This window comes from Colletes latitarsis, chromosome 14 (assembly GCF_051014445.1).
Source record: "Colletes latitarsis isolate SP2378_abdomen chromosome 14, iyColLati1, whole genome shotgun sequence".
Classification (NCBI taxonomy): domain Eukaryota; kingdom Metazoa; phylum Arthropoda; class Insecta; order Hymenoptera; family Colletidae; genus Colletes; species Colletes latitarsis.
Genome location: NC_135147.1, coordinates 24,956,996 through 24,979,535, shown reverse-complemented (window position 1 = coordinate 24,979,535; position 22,540 = coordinate 24,956,996). Strand labels below are relative to the sequence as shown.

The 22,540-nt window shown below is 43.4% G+C and overlaps 1 protein-coding gene across 4 annotated transcripts in view; it reads left to right on the top strand.

The window, feature by feature from the left end:
• Positions 1 to 1,162: 1,162 nt before the first annotated feature.
• The window catches only part of LOC143349696 (neural cell adhesion molecule 2), a 297,113-nt gene continuing 275,735 nt past the window's right edge, over positions 1,163 to 22,540 (top strand). For all 4 annotated transcript variants that reach the window (XM_076781125.1, XM_076781124.1, XM_076781123.1 and 1 more), the window contains exon 1: positions 1,163 to 2,016. In XM_076781125.1, the coding sequence (XP_076637240.1) occupies positions 1,893 to 2,016 (124 nt within the window). In that variant the 5' untranslated portion in view covers positions 1,163 to 1,892. The remainder of the gene's footprint in view (positions 2,017 to 22,540) is intronic.

The window sequence follows — 22,540 nt, the reverse complement described above, 5'->3', positions numbered from 1 at the left end:
ATCCAGAGGGACGGAGAAAACTGCGGGGACGGATCCTGCATTCGATTCCAGGTATAATTGACCGGTTCGATTCGCGCCCCTATTCAAACGTCACCGGGAAAATGTCGCTTTATTTCGAATTAATAGGAATTCCGTCCGACCCGGGGAGCTTCGGCTTTTCCTCCTTTTGCCGGTGTTTTCCTGTTCGCATTCTTACACGGGACTCCCCGCGAACCTCCCCGTTACCTCGAAACTACGCCAGACACGGCACCGAACGAGTTTCGCGAAAGAAAGCCGACGGGGGTGGCCGCGGAGAACACGGCGAAATAGGAAACGGAGTGGAAAAACGACGACCGGTGAAGAGGCTCGGAAGGGGTGTACAACAAACAGGAAACGAGAGGTGTAATTTATTCGATTAACCCTGTCCCTTGGCGCAAAGCGTTACAAATAGGACGATAATTGCGTCGATTGTTCAGATCTTTATCGCTACTCGTTAATCTCGGTGTTACTTATGGTGAATAAATAGTAACATTGGGTTGCCTTCGGGAGCTTGGAATCTTAAAATCGTACGACTATTCGATAGTTAACGTTTAACAGTGTACGAAGATTGGATTTGTTTTAGAATTTTGTCAAAGGATAAAAGGATAAAAAATTAACGCTTATTAGAATTTTTTAATTCGATTATATATTATGCCTATGTCTGAATCGCATTCGAATCGCGGCGCTCGAAAATTAACATGAACTCTTCTTTCGCCGTCTCCGGATCTCTGTTCTAGGCATACGCAGGAAGAAAAGCGAGAGAAAAGCTCCGGCGGACCGGTGAGGGAGGGCTTTCCCCGCGAGTGGGACAAAGACAGACCCATCGTGGGTGTACGTAGCGCGAGAGAGAGGTCGTAGCGTTGCGTTCGATACGCATGCGAGGTAGAGCATTTGCGCGGGCGCGTACTACGCGGTTCCTCTTTTCGATCGACGTAGCGCCCCGCGACTCCGGCAACGACGTCGAGGACGACGACGACGACGACGACGGCGACGACGATCCACGACGTCGGCGTCGGCGGCGGTGGCGTCGACTATAATGTCACCGGCGGCGTTCCGTGGTCGCGAGAGTGGGGGGGATTGGCGCGCTCTCTGGTGGGGGAAGAGGCGATAGTGGTGGCAGCGGACTCGACAGTGGCGACGCTAACGTCGACCGCGGTAGCTGAGCGCAGCGGTGTGTGCACCGCACGGCCCCCGGTGGCTGATACAGTGTAGGAGGCGAGCGAAATCTCGCACGAGTGCGAGTCCGCGCGCGTCGCACAGCCTCTCGGCACGTCGGGTCTTCGAAATCGACCGTGGAGAAATCGGTTTCGATCTAACGGAGTCGCGGGATCGTGTTCGAAAGGAAACCAGTTCGCAGAGAAACCCGAAAAAGAAAAGAAAAGAAAAAGAAAAAAAAGGAAACGGAGGTGGGAGAAACGTGTCGCGGTTGTATCGCGTGATCGAGTGATGTTGTTGCCTTCGGTTGCAGAGTGATTGGTCGCGTGTTGGTTCGTCCAAGGGGGGATTGCGTGCTACGGCGGGGCCCCTGACGGGGCTCTGGCAACAGTGATTCAAAGTGCGGGTTCCCAGCCGTATAACCGGCCGTACCGGGCAGCTTCCGTGTCGCGATCCATCAGGTTGGCAGTTGGATCGTTGGTTGTGGTGCGTCGATTGTTTCGCGTGCACGAATATACCACGGGAGGAAGATGCGTGAGACGGGCGCGAAGGACACGCGGCACGCGGACACGGGAAGACGGTATCCGTGAACGTGGTGGCGATCGTCGACCGGTCCGGTCTCGCGGTGGGACAGGCTGTCGCTACGGGGATCGGTGAATGACGCCGCTTTACGATCGATTTGCTATGATCGAGCCGCGGAGAGTTCACGTGGAACGATCATGATTTACCTTAGGCTGCACGTCGGGAGGAGTCTACGGTGCAACGCGAACGCTAGGCACTGGAACGTGTTCATCGTGCCGCTCTTCCCACTCTGGATTATCGGCGCTTTCTGCGTGAAAGACAGTGAGTACGGTCATTTTTCCGATCGACGTTGCACTGTTTACAAACAAAGGGTTTTTCTCGGACCTGCGTCCGAACAGGGCGAATCGAGCCCGGAAGGGTCGCGGCGTAGGCGTCGACTCACCCCCGAGCGTCGCATCGGGACGTAAGAAACACCGATTCGCGAGTATCACGACTGCAATACTACTCGTTATATTTTAACCACCATGTAACTTACCATGTATGAAATGTATATTAGTGCATATGTCTTAACCGAGAAACATTGACACCAGAAGGAAACGTTATCATGGAAGTGTTTAGGCCAAGATCAAATACGTATCGATGATCGAGTATTTAGGTTTTCTCCGTGTCGGTGACTCTTTTGTTTATGATACGTTGGTCGAGAGAAGTCGCTTATGTCTTTCACACGTACTTCGTGTCAAATAGTTTATCGTGATATTAAATAATATAGTGTATATCGTTACGTTTAAAGTGAATCATTCAATCTGACCATCGCTGGCATCCTTACAAAATAGTGCTCCTTACGAAAATCTCGAAACTAGAAACGAGAAATTAAAAACTGAAATCGTAGGAATATTTGCTCCAAATTCACCCTTCACGCTCGAGCAACTTTTTCATCAGTTTCACTGTTTCTTAATCCGGTCAACACGATACGAGTTTTCGAATATTCCTCGTAATCCAACAAGCGCGTCGCGTGTTTCTTTTTCTTTTACTCGAAGATGGAACGTTTCCGCGGACGACTTTCCAACGTCAGGTCGATTGTTGCTTCCCGCTTGATATTCCTCCGGCTTCCGCCGATAATCTCGCCGTTCTCGCGTAAGACCTCGTTTGCTTGGCGAGATGACCTCGTCTGAAATTGCTCGTCGAAAGGAAGAGCTCCCCGAATGAGTCGCGAGAACTGCGGAATAGAAAAAAAGAACTTGTAAAATATTGCAACAACGCATACATTCACCAATCGTTCGAACAAATCAAAGTTCTGCTGGTTTCAACCCCGTATGGAGTCCAACGAAACCGTGGCTGGAAAGCTTCAAAATTTAATTCGTTTCACGTTCGACGAGGGGTGAAAACTACCCTGGAAGCTGTCGATGAATTTACCGAACGTACGAAGTTTTCGTTCGAGGAGTTTCTTCGACGCGAACTTCCGCTCTTACGAGGAAAACAGCCTAAATTTCTGACGATCCGGCTGCGACCATCGACGGTTCGCGGCCTAACCCATAACGACGGAACGTTTTGCGATAGGTCGGTGGATTTTTCCCCGTTGGTGTTTCTCACCGACACTCGTTCTTCGTCGAAACGTGAAAATAACGAGACGCTCGTTAAAATTCAACGCGGAGCTTTATTGAACGTTTCGAAAAGTTATTGGAGGCACCGTTACGAGAACCGACAGGGTTTATTGCGTCGGTTGATTTAAAGACCGATCCCCCGAACGCAACAGCGTCTTCCTTACTGCCGTACCAATGTGGAACGCGATCCGTTTCCGCGGTATCAATAGCGTTATTTTTTAAAATTAACGTCGGGTGTTTTAGTCGTTTGGCCGCGCGCCAGATACCAATGAACCCTTTGGAGTTTGGGAAGCCACGGATTATACTTCGTGAGCTCGCATAATTCGGGGCTAAAAAAAATTTCGTTAAGACGAAATATTTCAAGGAACCGTATGGTTCGAGAATAATGTGTAGTTTAACTAGAATGAATTGCAATTTATGATCTGTTCGTAGACAGCAGACAGGAAAGAGAAATAATATATTACACCGTCTGTGGCGCTAACAATTTGTAAATTCAATAAAATGTACGAAAGTAAGCAGGGTTGTAGCAAACTAGTATTATTTAAAAAGTGGTCCGCGAGCTCTCATTAAGGGATAATTTCATTTTGTTTTATTACTGACAAATACGGGTTAAAAATGTTCTAGACTATTAAAATGTAAAGGTAAAGTTTTTTTAAATATTTAACTCAAGAAACACAGAAATATCAAGGAATGGTCAGACATGTCCGTCAAAGTAAATATTCCATTTATAATCCATCGACAATGTAAAGGTAAATTCTTTAGAGTGGAGACATCACAGAAACGTAGGAATACCCAATCGCAGTGGAAATATCAACAAACGGTCAGACGAGCCTGTCAAAATAGATATTCCATGTAATATTTCATATCCTGTTGCATAATTTTAATAAAACGTATTATAAATATACATTTTAAACGATATTTGCGAACGAATACAAACTGGGACCACAGGAAAAAAATGATACACCTCGCTGTGAGTGGAAGTTGAAAGGCTATGAAAGTAAAACCGGACCATAATCGATACTTTTAATATCGACCACTGGTATAAAAGCGCACAATTTCCCAGAAAAATGTAAAGACGGTATTGCTACCCGAGCATGCGAAGTGTCCAAGAACGAATAAATAACCAATAATTTTCTTGCAAACGTGCAGGCGTGGATAACCGAAGATAACGTACTTTGACCTGTTTTTTTTTTCTTTTTATTGCAACAGTACAAAGAAAAGATCGGTCGACAAATTGAACCACTGTATACAGTTTACTAGAATCAGTTACGCTCCGTTTACTGTTAACAATGTAACGGAGTTGAAAAATAGCTATAACTTGGAAACAATGTCAAATCGAGCACATGTTTATACGAGCTGTTTTCGCTGCTTTTATGTCCTCGATTCGCTGGCTGAAGTGGGGCCCACGTGTTACGATCCACCCTGCATAAAAGGCTATAATAATAAAAACATGTCACACGGCCAGAGGGTCCGTCAGTTATTCGCGACGGCGAGAAAAATTCTATACTAATAATAATGAACGACAACAGCGTGGTTAATTTAAAGCAGACGCGGCAGGAAAACAGAGGAAGGCACGATTATCAAGCTTTGCTAGATTAAAACACATTATCCCGCGGCGTCTCCGCAGCCACGTTTGAAAAAGTAGCGACCCGAATGACCGTGCAAGAAATAGTCGGCTGAAAGTCCTTTTTAAATAGAGCCGGGATTCGAATAATCCACTCTTGGGAATTTGGGGGACGATAAATACTGGAATATTGCTCTTGATATTTGATCGAGCCCCTAACAAGGGCTTTTCACATTTGTCCCATGAGAAACAATGTTATTTTTATTCTGTATTATTTATGTATACAAAGGGAACCCTACTTGGGGGGTGAAAACATTAGTATATCAGTGTACATTAATAGGGTTAGTTCATACATTTTGTTCATACAAAACTTTTATGAAAACATAAATATTTAATGCTCTTTCGACTGGTAATCGAATTTAAAATATATTAACGGTTTAGGAAATGTTTACTTTCTTTACCAAAGTTAATAATATGAAATACTATATGTTCATAATATGGAGTAGCATAATACATCGAATTTACACTTTTAGAGAGGGAATGTATGATATGAGGAAATAAGTAACGCCCCATTCATAGTTTTTTATTTAAAAATATAATTTGTTCCAAATTAAGAACATATTCTATATTAGCAAAAAATTTGCAATTGAGTCGTAGAAGGTGTCGAGATTGTCGGGGATAAAAGATGTCTCGTTGGTCGTTGTGGGAATTTTGGTGTATTTGAGGTGAAAGTCCAGCGTCAGTCTCGAACACGTAGAACGCACAGTTTCCACCCTGTGCCATCGATGGTTAATCAAGATCTCGCGAATCGATCAGTCGCCACTTCAGTGGGCTCGAAATCATCGGATGGAACCGGTGGAAGTTCCCTTTCGCGTTGCATATTCATCGCGAACGCAGCCCGACGCGCGTGTTTGCGTCAGCTCAAAGACAACTTTCCACTTTGACGGAACGTTACGTTCCACGCGGGGCTGTATTAAGCCGCGTGTCGTGGCTCTATGGCGGCTTTCACCCGGGAAACAAGACGGGGACCGGACGATTGGTTTCTCTTAGTTGGTATTCAGACCGTTTCTTGGCGTTGGAGATGTACAGACGCGGAACGATCGTCGTGCACAAAGCAGCGACGAAAACGATTCGATTTCGTCGCCCCCCAGGCGTCACCAATGGGGGAAAATCACCCCCTCTTCCATGGAATCTAACAATCTCTCCCAAAACAAGGGATACGAATTTCACGTGGAATTTGACTGAAAACGCAGGTGTCTAAAGCAACATCGGTAAAATTGTCAGAGCAAAACCGAAAGAAAAGAAACTTTGGAAACGTCATTTGACTTTTTCATTAGCTTGTTCCGCTCGTGTTATTTGTTTAAAAGACTTCCGTGCGTTTTCAGAGGCATCTTAGACAGTGTCGGTATAACTTCGGAGGGTAGTTTCGCCCCCTCGAGCTCGAGTTCTTGCCGCCAAAGGAGAAATATGTATTCCTTATTTTGGCAGTTCGATAAACTCGCGAAGTTTCGTCAAACTTGCGGACTGTTGCTCGCGGGTTGCCTCGAACGATTCGCTCCCGGAACTCGCAGGAAACGCCGTGTTTCCTCGTCGGATATTTAACTCTCTCCTTTAGGGAGGTAGGGGGCAAAAAATGACGAACGAAATTGCCAGCTGCGAACCGTGGGACGCGCGACCGGCTGCGAATTGAAATAATTTATTTTTCTTCTCTTTTGGACACTCGATAAACTTGCCGCAGTTATGAATTTAACCTCCTCGAGGACATTTTGGAAAATTAATACGCGAATTTCCATAATTAGATTATTTTATAACGCGTTTTAGTTTTTCTCTTTATAGAAGCTCGTAAAAAATGTATCTTTGATTCGTTTGCTTTGATTCTTGTTGATTATTAAGATGGAGCGTCGAGCTGGCGAAAATGAGCATTTTCGACTTTGTTTTCTTTTCTGTTCGCTTTTAACCGAGGTTCTAAAGCCGCTGAGGCTGCACGCGAGATTTCTGCCGTTTGTCTGGCCCGTGCCATTCTTTTCGCTGCTTCGTATTGACGCAAAGGCACCATTTTCCATCGCCGGCGACAATGTGCTAAAGAAATTGTTGCTCGTGACCGTGTGTCGAGCGAACCGGCGACAATTGTGATGAATCGATATTTTTATATTTCCTCGAAGATTCGAGGAATCCAGAAAAAGGGACAAAATTTGAGAAACTGACAATATTAATACAAGGTGTATAGAAACTTCAAAATAATATTTGTTTGAAATAGTCACACTTTTGGGGTCCCTTATATGTCTTTTCGTCGAAGCGATTTCTCGTTGGAAATGAATGTACGTAAATGAGAACAACGTTCCCGCCAGAACGAGAGGGACGGGAGATTCTATTGAATTCGTTGACACTGGGAATCGGTAAATTTGTTAATAATTTATGCGAATATTCGGCTTCGTACGAGGAGATATTTCAATGCGGGTCTTTTACGGTTCGACGATCTTTGCACCGAGGTTCTCGAACAATACTCTCTGGTCGGCGACCGTGTTAAAAAGGCACGTGACTTTCACGGGCGGGAATAGAGATGCACAAAATTGCTGGCGACGTTGAATACGCGCGAGCTGCATTTTTATCGCGGCGCAAGTTCCGTGAAATCAGGTGCACACGCCCAACTTTGCCCAGCGGCGCTTCAATTAAACCGAGAGATTGCCATTATCTAGAAACGACGTGTTGCTGGTAATGTGTGCACTTTGTCTCGAATTCCGACGAAAGAAGGCATCGAGAAATTTAAACTGTACCGAACACTCGCGTAAAATTCTTTGAAAACGAAGGTTTTGCACAGATGGAAGTAATTAACTTTATATCGCGTATGTGATGCTCCTGAAAAGTGTTTTTAAATTTCTTAATTTAAATAGCCATACAATATCTGCCGTTGGTCGATGGAAAAATCATTGAATTATCAGTAAAAATGCATTTAATGCTATTAATAGCTCGAAAGTAATTGCAGGAGAGCTTAAAATTAATCAATTAGAGAAAAAATTATATTAAGATACGAGAAGTAAAAATAAAACGCGGAAAGAAGGGAAGAAATTTCTCGTTTAATATAGACACTTTCATCGACCCTGGCTGTCAGAAACTCCCCATCGTCTGGCGTCTCGGTACAATATTGGAGTATAATGGACAGCAGCTGTTTATTTAGGGGTGGCCACCCTTTATTCCAGCTTAAGCGATACCAGAAGTCGGGATACTTATTACTATAATTAACAAGACGTGCTTTTTGCACGATAACAAAATCGACTTACTTTGACTATGTTCAATTTGTAAAAAGGATACGTAAGGGAAAAACAGAATAATAATTATTCTTAATTAAGCACAGTAATTCTATTTACGCGAAAGAAGTTTCTGTTGCCAATATGGCGTCGCTTTGGTCGTAAACTACCCCGTCGTTTGGCGTTTTCGACACAACATCGGAGCATAATGGGCAGCTGGTGTTTATTTAGGGTCCCACCCTTTAATCGCGCCCGAGTTCGAAGGAACGACAACGGTTTCTGACGGCCATACCATAAGTCAAAAAGTTCCGACAGGTCTCGCCACCGTTTACACGTTCATCATCGCGGTGCCAGGCATCTCGCAACTCATCATACAGACAGATCACGTCAGCCCGTTACGTCGAGCTACACAACCCCCGTCGGTTCATCCTGTCGACAAACATTCCAATCTGTCGACTCCTCCACCCTTTCCTCGAATTTTAAGCCGAGCTTACCTCAGCTCCGCGTCCTCCCGCTAATCGCAGTGCAAATTTAGCAGCCGAAGATTGCTTCATTCGTTATTTGCCTACGGATTCAGGCCCTCCGCGTCCCTCCCCCCCGACGGGTCAAGGTCGAGAAGTCTTCGTCGTTACGAATTCCCTCCGAGTGAATTTTTAAAATTCGATTCCAAGGGTTCTTGCACCACCGAATGATTCAAGACCACGCGTTACAAGAGATTGGACCATTATCGATCGTTGAATTTTCCTATAAAAATCCTGACGTTGTCGATTTTAAATATTTTTATTGTCGAGTGAGAAAATGAACCGGACCACAGCTTACGCAATGAAGTTGTTTTAATTATATGGAATTTAAATATTGTTTTAATCCTTTCGAGAAGGAGCGAACGTTCACTTTAAGAGTAATTAACGTCGAATCGAAGATTTCATCGGGTGGTATTCGCGTCTCCGTTTGGTCCTCGTAACGCGGATATCTACAGCCCCCGCGAACGTCTCGAGTAATCATATTATCGCATTATCAGAGTAACACGGATTCCCGCGACGTCCTTGTTACGCGCTCGGTACGAACAGTTCGCATATAATTCGGCCAATTCGGGTAACACGGATGTCGGTCGTTTTGGAAATTCCTTTGGCCCGTGATAATCAAACTGCACGCATATCCGCTGATCCTCGTTATATACGAATGGGCGAGTTCCGTCGTTCGAATATTCGAGATGTCGCTATCCGTCTCTGTCCCTCGTTCGTTATCAAATATCTCACGTATCGCGCTGTCTGACCGCGTTCGATCGCGGTCGAACCATTGGTTCCCGCCACTCGTAGGACCTCATTGTCCTTTCTTCGGGCCACCAGGAAGACTCGATGAAACCAATCTAGCGTACGGTTCGACGATAACCGGTCTCCATGCACGCCCAGATCCGTCACGAACTTTGTCCACGACGAATAATTTCGCGTTACTCGGCCAGCGAAAGCCCACCAAACGATAAGTATTAGCAGACGCGTGGATCTTTATGGCAATTTTTAGAGATTTTGAATCTGTGAAGGGTCATCACACCTCCTAAAAATAATAATTCGTATCTTTACGTGTCTCTTACATTTAGTCCATTCTGTAGTTTTCTGAGCTCACTTATCGGTAAACTTATTAATTTTAAGAATAAAAATTACTCATCTTGTGCCAATAAATGAACTCTATTGATTCAAAGTCTCCCATTTCATTAATTCTATTAATAAAAATATAAATTTCCACGAATTTATTAATTTAAAAAATAGCATACAAATTATTTGTGTTATTAAGCATTTTTCTGTGGAAATTTTCGAGTTGTCTGAACAGGACAAATTTATCCCTCCCTTAGAGATTTTACGCGTAGTAATGAATTAAAAAATTCATCTCACAGCGCAGTATTAATGGCTACTTCAACAGTGTTGACGTCGTTTCCAATTCTATTCACGCGATAAGTGCATTAGCGGCAGGTTAATTAAATCTTCATCTCCTTAGACTTTATCGATTTCCCATACTTCCTAGTCCATGCATCATTCTTAAGCCAATTCAACGAGAGGCTAATCTCATAAACCTGTGCCAGGCATTCTGAAGTTGCATTTAATATTTAACCGTAGCACGTAGACCGTACGAGCGAGACTCACGCAAGATGCGGTAGCAAAAAACTAATTACGCGACATTCCCCTCCTCTCACGATAATATAATTTGTTCCCCCCCAATTTCGCGTACGCGGTCGCTGGTTTTTCAATTTCTCTTATCGTTGAGAATGTCACGATTGTTTAGTATAAATGGGATTCGTTTAGGAATGCTCGTGGGCGAGACGAAGTTTATTCTTGCCGGGAATGTTGACCAGTAAACTTGGACTCAGATTGCAAACCGTTGATCCTGTTTGAAAACACGCGCTGCAATTTCCATGCCGCGATAATGCAATTTAAGTTTACGTCGATGCTTCGGTAAGATTAATTTTACGTTTAAAAAGTGATCTCGGTGTTCCCCGCGTGTCCCGATAAAATGTAATTTCTCTCAAATCTTAGAACGAAATACTCTTCGAATTAGATAGAAAATTTAATAAAATCTTCGTCGCGTGCTCGACTGTTTCGACACGTTGACTTCGACGTCATCCATATGTGGGTGACAGAACTGTTAACAGCGTAACTAAAACAATTAACTCTCAAGTTGGAATGTTAAAGAAAATTTTGAATAGGGTTCATAAATTTTAAGTTACGCAGTTTACAATTGTCGAAAAATCCAAGTCCTTAGTCAACGTGTTAGTCGATATAAAATGTACTTTTCCGTGAATAATTGCTACTGGAAATTAAAACGTCGAGAAAGATTCGTCCGAGTCGACTTCTTCCCGATTTCAGCTGTAAGTTTGACGCGCGGAGTCGCGTGATGCGTCACGTGTATAAAACTTCGAAGCCAATTAATCGACGTCGACGGCGTCGCCGGCAAAAAAGCTGTAAAGCGAAAATATCGTTTCCTGGCTCGCGCGACGCCTGAAAGGACTTAAATTGCCCTGGTCAGAGCCGCGTTCGAACGAACGTGCTCGTTCCGATCGGGCGCGCGTTAAAATGCATAATTATTCAAATTGACTTGACCACCTTTGTCGCCGTCGATTCCGCGTGCCTCGTTCCACGACGATTCGTCTCCTTGCCGGAACAATCGCCTAACAGATTTTCAAAAACATTTCCGCAGAATCACTCGTAATTAACTTCTTATTAAAAAGTTCGTAAAAATTGCACGGTTCTCCAGATCGACAGTTTCTCGAATTTAAAAGTATACACTCTGTAGATATTTGGAAGATTTAAATACCCTCTGAATCTACGTTGAAAATGTTCCTGGTTTAAATCAGATACAACCCCCGAAAAAACTATATCTGAATCTGAATCGTTCGATGAAAGAAACGTTTAATTCGATTCCAGAATAACTTATCATTTATCGCGATCACGAGGAACTGTCTTTTCGAAACGCTTAATCGGGGTGGGCGTTTTATTAATCGTCCAACTTCGGGCGTGAAATATTCTCCCTGTTGTTCATAACCAGTAAATTACGTCTGGTTTCATGCTTGGAATTTTTGTCGAGGATTCCCGCGAAATTTTAACTCGCGCTGTACCGTATCTTTCGCGCGATAAATCCGCGTCGGCGTCCGTAGTGAGATATTTCTCTCCGATTTTAAGAGAAACCTGTTAATCATCGCCGCCGTTGATACAGCCTTTCGCGATCAATAATTAATTTACCAATGAATTTCTCTTCGCCTTATTTCCCTGGAACGCTGATATTACCGTTAAAATTTCGAGCTGGCGCTTGACAAAGACGCTTGAAATTACGCTGCGTCGTCCAATTACTATTAATTTCAGAGTACAGTTTAGTTGGCGAGAGTCCACGAGATATAAATTAAATTTGAGGTCTATTTGTTTAGCCATTACCGAATAATGGACTGTTATAAAGTGGGGGGAGGCTTTGTTGTAAAATTCGATATCGGGGGGCGATTCTTTGTCCAAAGGTCCATCGAAAGTGTGGTATAAGATTTTCCGATAGGCGCGTTCGTTTTCGAGAAAATCGATTCTGGAAATTCAGTGTCCAGGTCTGACCAGTCGTAGGTATTTCTACTTACTTTTGAAGTTTCCTTTTTATTTACTGGTTATTCTTTCTTGTACGCGTGATATTTATCGTTTGTTGCTTCAAACATAGTTAGTAGCTCTGAATAATTGTAAATAATTATCAATATTAAATAAATATTCATGAATTTACGAGTATGTCCGACCATCCGTGTGTATTTCTACTTACTATTTGCTCTCTTCATCGTTTATTATATTTTTGCTATTCACAGCTTCTGATACGTTAATTAAACAATTGAAAAATCCTAAAGAATAATCGTGCCTCCCCAGGCGGTGTTTAAAAATAAGTTTTGACGGGGAACGAGCGAGAAAAATCGAGTGATATTGTTAAAGAGGGACAGCATATTGTTGCTCTTTCGTCCATATCGTTTGTTGCACGAAACGTTCCCCGTTTACGATCCCGTGGCGCGATAATAACGCGAGGAACGTCGAAGTCCCGGCGAATTTGCCCGTCGCTACGCAAACTAGTCACCGCTCGACATTGATGGAAAGTAATAGGATTTCAACGTCGGCTTTTATTATAAGCGCGGCTTGGCATCTAATGGACGTGAAAAATGTACAGCTCTCGATAGCCCCGCGACCTGAAAATTTACGAGGCTCTTAGACGCATCGCGGGGTCGAAGCCTCGGTTAAAGTTTAAAGACTGGCTGGATCGAAACCGCGCGGGCGGATAATTACTGGGAACCGTGGGCATCTTGCGGCGATAAAGTGCAATTTAGACAACGAGATTCGAGCCAATGCAGTTATCGTCGACGAGAATGATGATCGAGAGGGCTCGTTAGCGTTCGAAGATCCTTCTTTAATATTTTATTCCCTTCCCGCGAGCTACCCCGATGGATTTCAGAATCGAACAATCACGGTACAGCTTCGATTACTTCGTCGATGTTTCCCCTCCAGGTAATTAATTATCGAGTCGAATTTCAGGCAGCAACTTTGTGGGATTCCATAATGATTTCAGCGTGTACGAGATTCAAGTTACAGAAGGTATTCGATCGCTCGAGTTTCTTTGCACATGCTGAAGTCTGATTTTGCGGAATGTGTTTGGTTGTTCCCGATCGTTCGGAAAGAAAATTACCGGCGAAGAGTTCGGTGTGTTCGAGAATCGTGGACGGGATTCGGGTTCAACAGGTCAGCGGAGGGAAAGGTGAACTCTCGAACGCGCCCATTATTCGCGATGGCCGCGAATTTCTCGTGCGGCGAGCGAAAAATCTTCCGACTCGTAAGTTTCACGGTCGAGCGAGGTTTACACGATCCTACGAGCGACGTTAATTGCGGAAGATTTTGCAAATGGAGCACGGGGAATTACCTCTGTAATGCGTTCGAAAATGCAGCGCTGGAGTACCCGGGGTCGCACGGGCGCGAGTTTCGCTACGGCATTAACGTCGTTTATGATGGTACTTTCCGCGGGAAACGTTGATTTACCAAGTAATCGTTGCAATAAATACGATATAAATTTTCAAAGTGGCCTTTTACGCGAGCCGCAACGTTCGTATTAAATACTTCTAAACATTTTTACTCGCGGAGAACACCTTCCCATTCTCGCGTAATTTATTTCGCGAAAATCAATGAGTAACTCTCACAATAACTTGATCGAATCATCACCGAAAGGTGTAATCGTTCCATAATTAACGACGAATGAATTAATCACGTGCTATGGTTACATTTGCTCCCATTATTGTCCTTTCTCGTTAATCATAATTATTGACTCGGTAATTGGAATCATTAATCATCGACTTTATCGCACGGTAATGATAATGGTTAATCGTTAATCATGCGACAATTTCTCAAACAATGGACCCTATGTGTAATTTTTCCAATCAAATATAGAGAGGATCGTCGAAGAAAGATATTGCGACGCTTAGGGTGGCCCATTTATCTGCCATAGTTTCGAAGGCGCGATCGCAGGATGCAAGTACATTTTTTAACCATAATTCACAGGGTTCGTATATCACGCGGGTCGTATACCGTCGACTATAAAAATGAACGCCGGATGAAAAAGCTGAATGACATAAGGATGTCTATCTTTATGTGACCTCGTTATTTCCTGGACTGCAACGATGCATCGAGCTCTTCTCTTTTCTCCCCCCCCCCCCCCTCCACGAACGATATCGCGCGTTTCTTTTTCTACGCGAATCGATTCTTCCGAACATTCTACTTGCAAATTCGTTGCTTTCGACGCCGTACTTGTGCCTGCCCAAAAGCAACGATTTCCTCCGCCGTTCGATCCCTTTCTCTGTCGCCGAGCGTTCGTTTCGAATTCCTCGGTAGAATATAAATAACAATATTTCGAAAAATCGATTCCATCGAGTCAACTTCGCTCCCCGCGTAGCTTCTTAAGGTACCCGTAACAGGGGCGATTCCGTGTCCCCAAGATCCAACGATTTTCCTTTGGCGCAAAGCCACTTAAATTGCCTCGCGTTCGTTTCAAGTTTCTAGTTCCCCGATAAAGTACATCCCGATGCGGCCAATGCTCGTTGGGAATTGTAGTACGGCAAACGTTAACGTCGCGGCGCTCCTTTTCCACGTAATGCCGTTTCTCGTACGGTGAATATTTAAGCATTCGTACTTCGCTGGCAATTTTCATAAAACCCCGTTTCCGTTTTTCCGTCTCGGGGCGCGCAGGGAAACGGGGTCCGGCTAAAAGCGCCGTTAACCAGCGCCCGTGTAAGAGCGGGAGCCTAAATTATTAGCGCGGCAACATTATTACCATTCTTAATTTAACGCCGTCTAGCCTGGCCGTGCTCCAGCTTCGTGGCTTCGCGAAATTAGCAAACGGCGCTCGGTATTCCCCGCGCGCAAGTAGAATCGAAGGGAGCACGACGAGGTACGCGCCAAATCGTTTGGCTGCTCGAGGTCACCCCCCCCCCCTCCACTTCGTCACGATTTCACGGTGAACTTTCGGGTTCCTTTCGCTGCACGAACGTTAAACAATCGTTTCGTAACGCAAAATAGGAGGTTCGGGTGTCTCTCAGAATTCTCTCAAGGTAAACTGAGGTTTGATCGAGGAGTCTCAACGGCCAAAACATTTGGCGTGCACTTTCCACAACGCGTTTAGAGACAAAGTGACTTCGTTCCCCGTTGTTTGTCGTGCGTTCGACGTCATCGTTGGAGAAAATGCCATTACTTAGACCGTCAGAAGTTGCTTAAAAGCAGCAATCGGGGATCGTGATAGAAGTCGGTAAATCGATTAACGATCGCATCGAAATTTTCGGCCAGTGGCTTTCACGGGTTTCTCAGGCGTCAAAGGATGACTACGGGCCGGCCTAGCCGTCGTCCGCTCGAAAATATCACTGCGGTTTGCGCACATTTTCGCGTCCTTATCCATTATTCGCGTACTCCAGTTACCCGGCTACTTTCCGCGTAACTCGTGCACACGAGGGCGCGTCCTATATCGTCGACGAGCTGCTCGTCGACGTCGAGGATCGTCGCGTTTAATGCACCTTCCGTCCCGACAGCGGTGTCGTACTTCGAGAAACCCACTATCGGGTATTGTGTTTTGGCGTCACGGAGACGCCAGGCGGTGTGGGTGATCTATTCTTCGCCCGGGCTTCGACGTCGCTCAACCTGCGTGTGTACACGGGACGCTTCTTACTACGCGGTTGCTTGGAACAAATTTGCTCGTTAGCGGAGTCGTGAATCCGAAGATCATCCTAAACGGTTCGCGAATAGTTCGACGTCGTTCACTGGTTTCACTATATACGTTTCCAATCTAAGGAATTTTCGTAACGAGTATCACTCGAAAAGCGTTCTATTAGAAGTATATTAGAGGGAGTTGGAATATTGAAGTTAATAGAAAATTAATAGCGTTTAATTGAGAAGAATGATTTGAAAAAAAAAATTTCAAATCGTTCTAAAAAAAATATTTTCGGTTGCAAGGGTCAATTACAATCATTTTTGGTGAATAGACATACCCTCGAAATCCTAACCATTTTCGAGAAAAAAATTCTTAACCGAATATATAATGTCTGACCAAGCATTGGTTTGTTTCCCTGAAATTTTTCGGTGGAAAAAAATTTTTTCGAATCGTTCTGGAAAAATTATTTTTAGTTGCGAGGGTGAATTACAATCATTTTTGGTCAATAGACATACCCCCGAAATCCTACGCATTTTCGAGAAAAAAATTCATTACTGAAAATATAATTTCTGACCATAAATTGGTTTGTTTCCCTGAAATTTCATACGTATGTTTAAAACGTCATAACTTCTGAACGGATTGAAGGATTTTAATGTTTCGAGAGGCAAACTCGCGTATTTTGGCCAAGAATATGTAGAAATTCTAAAAATATTTGAGAAGTTATTCCTTAATCCTGTAAAATAAGAAAAACCGCATAAAAGTGGTACAATTTTTAAACGACCATGACTTCTACAATAGTCAATGGATTTCAATGAAATTTAGTCTGAAAGTAGATCTCATAGATACCTATAAATCAGTATTAGACAACATTCTGTACAGCGTCAAACAAAGTTATTAAAAATCAAAAATGAAAAACGTTCTATTATAAATCATCGATGTCTTTTCAATATCAACTAGTAATATCAGAGGTAGTCGGAATATTGAAATTTCTGGAAAATTGGTATCATTTAAACAATAGACATTGATGTCTTAATAATCACGAAGAATATAACGTTGAAATGAATAATCATAAGGCGACTGGACATTTGGGACGCAGTTATTTCTCTAGTTAATAGCACCACCGACAGACATATTTTCACTGGGAATAATCGAGCGAGTCGACGGGTCCAGGGATCATACGAGCAAGGCAATGTCCCGTCCATTTATCAGGAAACCGCTCGACCGACCAGTCTTTAGCTTCCCCATTAAACCTGGGAAGCGCATTACGCTTTAATCAAGTTCCAAATATTTTAAATTTAAATTTTCAATTCTGCACACTCTCCAAGTAAACACGTAGTCATCGCCACTTCGAAAAGTTGTGTTTTCACAAAAAAAAAAAAGAACACTGTACAAAATTAAATTCATCGAAATCAACCGTTTTCACAACCCTCTTCAGGTGTGAACATTGTAAAAAATTCGAATGTTACGCTTTCAGAATAAATCAGAAACCATCCCATTGATAGTTATCGCGCGAAATTCGAAGACGATACAATCGTAAATGGTAAAATTCCTATCGAGGGTCCTTAGGTTATTTAAAATTAACTCCGGACCGTGTCTCTGGCCCGGAATTTTCTTGGCTGGCTATTCTCGAGGGTCATTGATGGACCCACCATCTGGAAACAGTCCTCCATCTTACGCCACGTTCCACCATGCATAATTGAACGCGCGTTACCGGTCCACCGACCTTATCGACTCTTTCGCTGAATTATCGGAGCGGCCGGAGTTTAATTAAAATATCCGACGACGAGGCTCTAAATTAAGCAAGAGTTCCAGCGGACCAGGCAGTTTCGAGCCGACGCGACGTCTGGAGGAGGATGGCGTCTTAAAATTCTCCCGGTTCGCCCCCGGGGGAGAGGTCGTTGGTCATTTAAATTATTCAGACGTGCTTTGGCCGCGTCTCGAACCTTAACGACACTCCATTAACACTAATTTCCTGGTTCTGGCGCTTGGCGCCCTCCTTGCCCGATTTCGACTTTACCGAAAAGTCCTTATCGCCGATTCCGTCTCTTATAATTAACACGTTCCCATGAACTGGTTACAACCGTTCCCTTCGACGAATTTTCAGCGCGAAATTATTCCACAGTAGACATTTATTTAAATTACTGTTATTAATGCATTTTAAAAACTGCAATGTGAATCGTCCTATTTCTAACGTACGCTCCACGCGAGAACAGAGATTTGTCTGACTTTTGACCGAGCGTTACGGGACGATGCCCTTATCCTTACGTTCCTCGCGACTCGACGCCATTTCTCTTCCGGGAGACGTCGGGATTAAATGTATCAACGGCGTCGCCCCCGTTCGAGGAAACTAGAAGTTAGCTGCAACGAGATTCCGTTTCTTTGTCTCGAGCCTTTAAACGAGATCGAATTCCTCCGATATTGCAGCGATAACTTCGTCCCTTTGCGAACTATATCGATACGACTACGCCCGGACGCGCAGTTACCAAGTTTTTTTCATTAGTCCCTGCAATTACGCGATCTCCCGTTACACGGGGCGATAACGTTCGATCGTCCCCATAAATAATATTCGTTTCTTGTCTTATTTCATACAAACGCCATCATCTTTATGGCTGTGCGTAATACAGAAACATCTCGTGTCTCCCAATTCTAGCCAATTTCATTACAATAATATTTTTTCTGATGATCCAAGGTCCTGTGAACTAGTATCTTTCGATGTGCAAGTACCAAAGGCTCTCAGCTGTAGTACAATGGGCCAAAATTACAACGTATAATCGTCTTCGAACTTCGATATTTGCATGCAATATTATTAAAAACTAGTATTAAAAGGCCCCAGAAAGGAATGGTTAATATATCGATAAATAAAAGTAAATGTTATCGATATTGTTAGGGGTTATGTAGCAATAATATTTTTTCTGATGATCCAAGGTCCTGTGAACTAGTATCTTTCGATGTGGAAGTATCAAAGGCTCTCAGCTGTAGTACAGTGGGCCAAAATTACAACGTATAATCGTCTTCGAACTTCGATATTTGCATGCAATATTATTAAAAACTAGTATTAAAAGGCCCCAGAAAGGAATGGTTAATATATCGATAAATAAAAGTAAATGTTATCGATATTGTTAGGGGTTATGTAGCAATAATATTTTTTCTGATGATCCAAGGTCCTGTGAACTGTACTTCGATATTTCCAGCAAAATGGAGAATAGCCTCACTAATGACGAACGCATGGAATATTATTAAAAAATAGCGTTGAAAGGTTCTAGAAATCAATGGTTAATATTTCGATAAATAAAAATAGATGTATTGTTAGGGGTTACGGTAGCGATGAGAACAGGACGATCATGGTATCCTGCGAGTGTTCTTGAGCTTAGGAGGCTCGACGACGCTATCGCGTTTCGCGTGAGCCACCTCGCGGAGTTTCGCGTTATTCTCGAGTGCCCTCGGCGGCCTTCGGGAACTTTAGACGAGCATAAATTACGCGCAGGATGTCGCAGACCGAACAGACACGGTGTCCTTTTCGCCTCCGGAGATCGCTGAGAACGTCTCGGGTTCGTCAGCGTCGAGGCGCTCGTCCCTGCGCCAATATCGGATCGACGTCTCGAGTGATATCAGTTTCCACGGATCAGACGTCGTTCGATTAATTCAGGATTGGAGAAACGGAGACAAAAATTCCAATCAATGGCGCCTCCAACCTAAATAACATACCATAACAATGGTTCGATCTCAGAACTAATAACAAGTTTCCCATTGAAATTATTCACGAACTATGTTCCGTCTTTCGTTTCACGTTTGTCCAGATACTTTTAGCTGAAGACTCTCCCGGTACGAGCACTCTGGGATCTATTTTCTGGTAGACTCTCCGGCCACCTAGTTCTCGATTAAAACGTTTCGAAAGAACGTTGAATAACAGCCACGTTCTTGCGATATCCAGCGTTTCTGCAACGCAAATTGCAAGGAAGGAGTGCATTCTCTTTTTACGATCAGAATAGTCACGAAGCGCATCGTATAACTTACGCAGCCCTCGACAATGCTCGTAGCAGTTTCCAGTCCGTTTAGATAAGAAGCGGTAACCATATTTCTTCCCGACCGGCAAAAACCACCGCGTCGAACTTCTGCGAAAGTGCAGGGCGTCGATGAATCGATAGCTCGATTCTCGACGAATCGGTTCGACTCTTGGAAAACCGGTCAACGTAAAATTGACGAGTGTCGGCGAACGGTCCGCTGGAACCGAGGGCAACCTCTGTTCGCGATTTTGCATACCGTTTCGACGATCCGCGGCCATCCCTTTGAGAGTAACAAAAATTGCCCCATCGATCCCCTGGTACTTAGTTATTTTTCTATCGAACACTTTCCGATTCCAACGAACGCTGACCCCCTCGAATCCGCCAGAATCGCGAGAACGTTCGTTGGGATTTGGAAATACGGCAATCGTGGCTTTCAAACGACCAATAGTATGATACGCCTTTACCCGTGCACAAGCAACGCATGCCAGAAACGATGTATGTTTGACAGAACGAACTTTCAAAGAGAAATAATTAAATAGGATGCTTCCATTGGTTAATACGATAATAAAATCACTGGATTCTAAAGATTCTATCGAATGTAAACGATACATCGAATCTCTGTTATTTAGAAGATTGAGAAAATGTTCAAACTCTGATTTTTAATAATTTCGCTCGACGTCCTACAGAAAAGTTGTTTAATACTTGTTTGTAGGTACCTATGGGCTCTACTTCAGAAAAAAGTTTCATTGAAATACATTCACTGTTATAGGAGTTATGGCTGTTTGAAAATTGGACCACTTTTATGGGGTTTTTCTCATTTTGCGGAGTCAAGGACCAACTTTTCGAATATTTTTGCGATTTGTACGTATTCTCCATCAAAATACGCGTAGTTTGCTTTTTTAAACATTAAAATCGTCCAATCCGTTCAGAAGTTATGACGTTTTAAAGATTTGCATGAAAATTCAGTGAAACATATCAATGGTATGGTCAGACATTAAATTTTCGGAAAGGAATTTTTTTCTCGAAACTGAGTAGGATTTCGGGGGTGTGTCTAATGACCAAAAAGGATTGTAATTGACCCCCACAGCCAATTATAATTTTTTCGGGACGATTTGAAAATTTTTTTTTCGCCGAAAAATTTAGGCACCTACCCCCTGTCGATTTTTCTTAGAAATTCGTTTTTCATTTTTAGTAATTTTGATTGACACCCTACAGAAAAGTTGTCTAATACTTTTTTATAGGTATCCATGAGCACTACTTCAGAAAAAAGTTTCATTGAAATATATTCCCTATTATAGGAGACATGGTTGTTTGAAAATTGGACCACTTTTATGGGGTTTTTCTCATTTTGCGGGGTCAAGGACCAACTTTTCCAAGATTTTTATAATTGTTACATATTCTACACTAAAATACGCGTTGTTTGGCTTTTTGAACATTAAAATCGTCCAATCCGTTCAAAAGTTATGACATTTTAAAGATTCGCATGAAAATTCGGGCAGACATTTCTGGCCAGAAATTAGATTTTCGGTAAGGAATTTTTTTCTCGAAACTGAGTAGGATTTCGAGGGTATGTCTAATGACCAAAAAGGATTGTAAGTGACCCCTACAGCCAAAAATAATTTTTTCAGAACGATTTAAAATTTTTTAATTTTGTTGAAAAATTTCACACCTTCTCGAATTTTTTTCTCCAAACTGGGTAGGATTTCGGGGGTATATCTATTCACCAAAAATGATTATAATCGACCCTTGCAATCGGAAATAATTTTTTTAGAACGATTTGAAAAATTTTTTTTTTCGCCGAGAAATTTCACCTACCCGAATTCTTTTCTCGAAGGAGGGTAGGATTTTGGAGATATGTGTATTCATAAAAAATGATTGTAATTGACCCCCGCAACCGAAAATAATTTTTCCAGAACGATTTGAAATTTTTTAATTTAATTCTTAATAACTTTTTAACGAAGCCTCCATCTAAAAATTGGTATTCTTGATTTTCGTCTTATTTTGGCCTCTAGAATCTCCCATTAAAATTTTTCCCAGGGGTGGCCGAACACCCTCTATACATTCCTCGACCGACTTCGCAATATCTCAATCGTCTAAGACAGGGCCTGCTAGGAAACCTTACTGACGAGTCCACTAGCAGGACAAAACGCGCCCCCTCCTTTCCCTCTCTGCCCACACAGCGCCACAGATCTAAAAACAAAATAAAATACACAAAACTTTCGAAGCCCTGCTCATGAAAATGGTCAATAGATGTCGGTTAACCTACGGTTTGGAAATGAATTTTGTTCGTGAGAGTCGATCGCACGCGAAATGAGAAACACGCAAAGATTGAAAGCGTTCGACGCCCTCGAAAGTTCGTTCTTTGGAAGATGTCCCCAAGGGCCATTGAACGCGGAATTTCGCTTCGTGGAAAGGCATTCGGTCGATTCCCAGCGTCGCTTTCGCTTTCCCCGAAGCAAAACACTTGCCGGGTGCTTAAACAATTAGCTCGACGCTTAAAACGGGGGCTCGAGAACGTACCGCGACAAAAGGCGGGCCACTCGACGGGTCCAAATCCCCGGTGCAATTAGAAAACACGGGACGCCATGGCGTTTTCTCGCGAAAAGCGTCGCGATCCCGGGGACCCTCGACGCCCGGGACTCGAGGATTCTCGAGTCGTCGTCGAAGTTACCCGCGTCGCGGCTGCGTAGTTCCGACGCGTTCGCCTAACGAGAGAGTGCCTCTGTTTTCTATGGAAACCGAATTAGC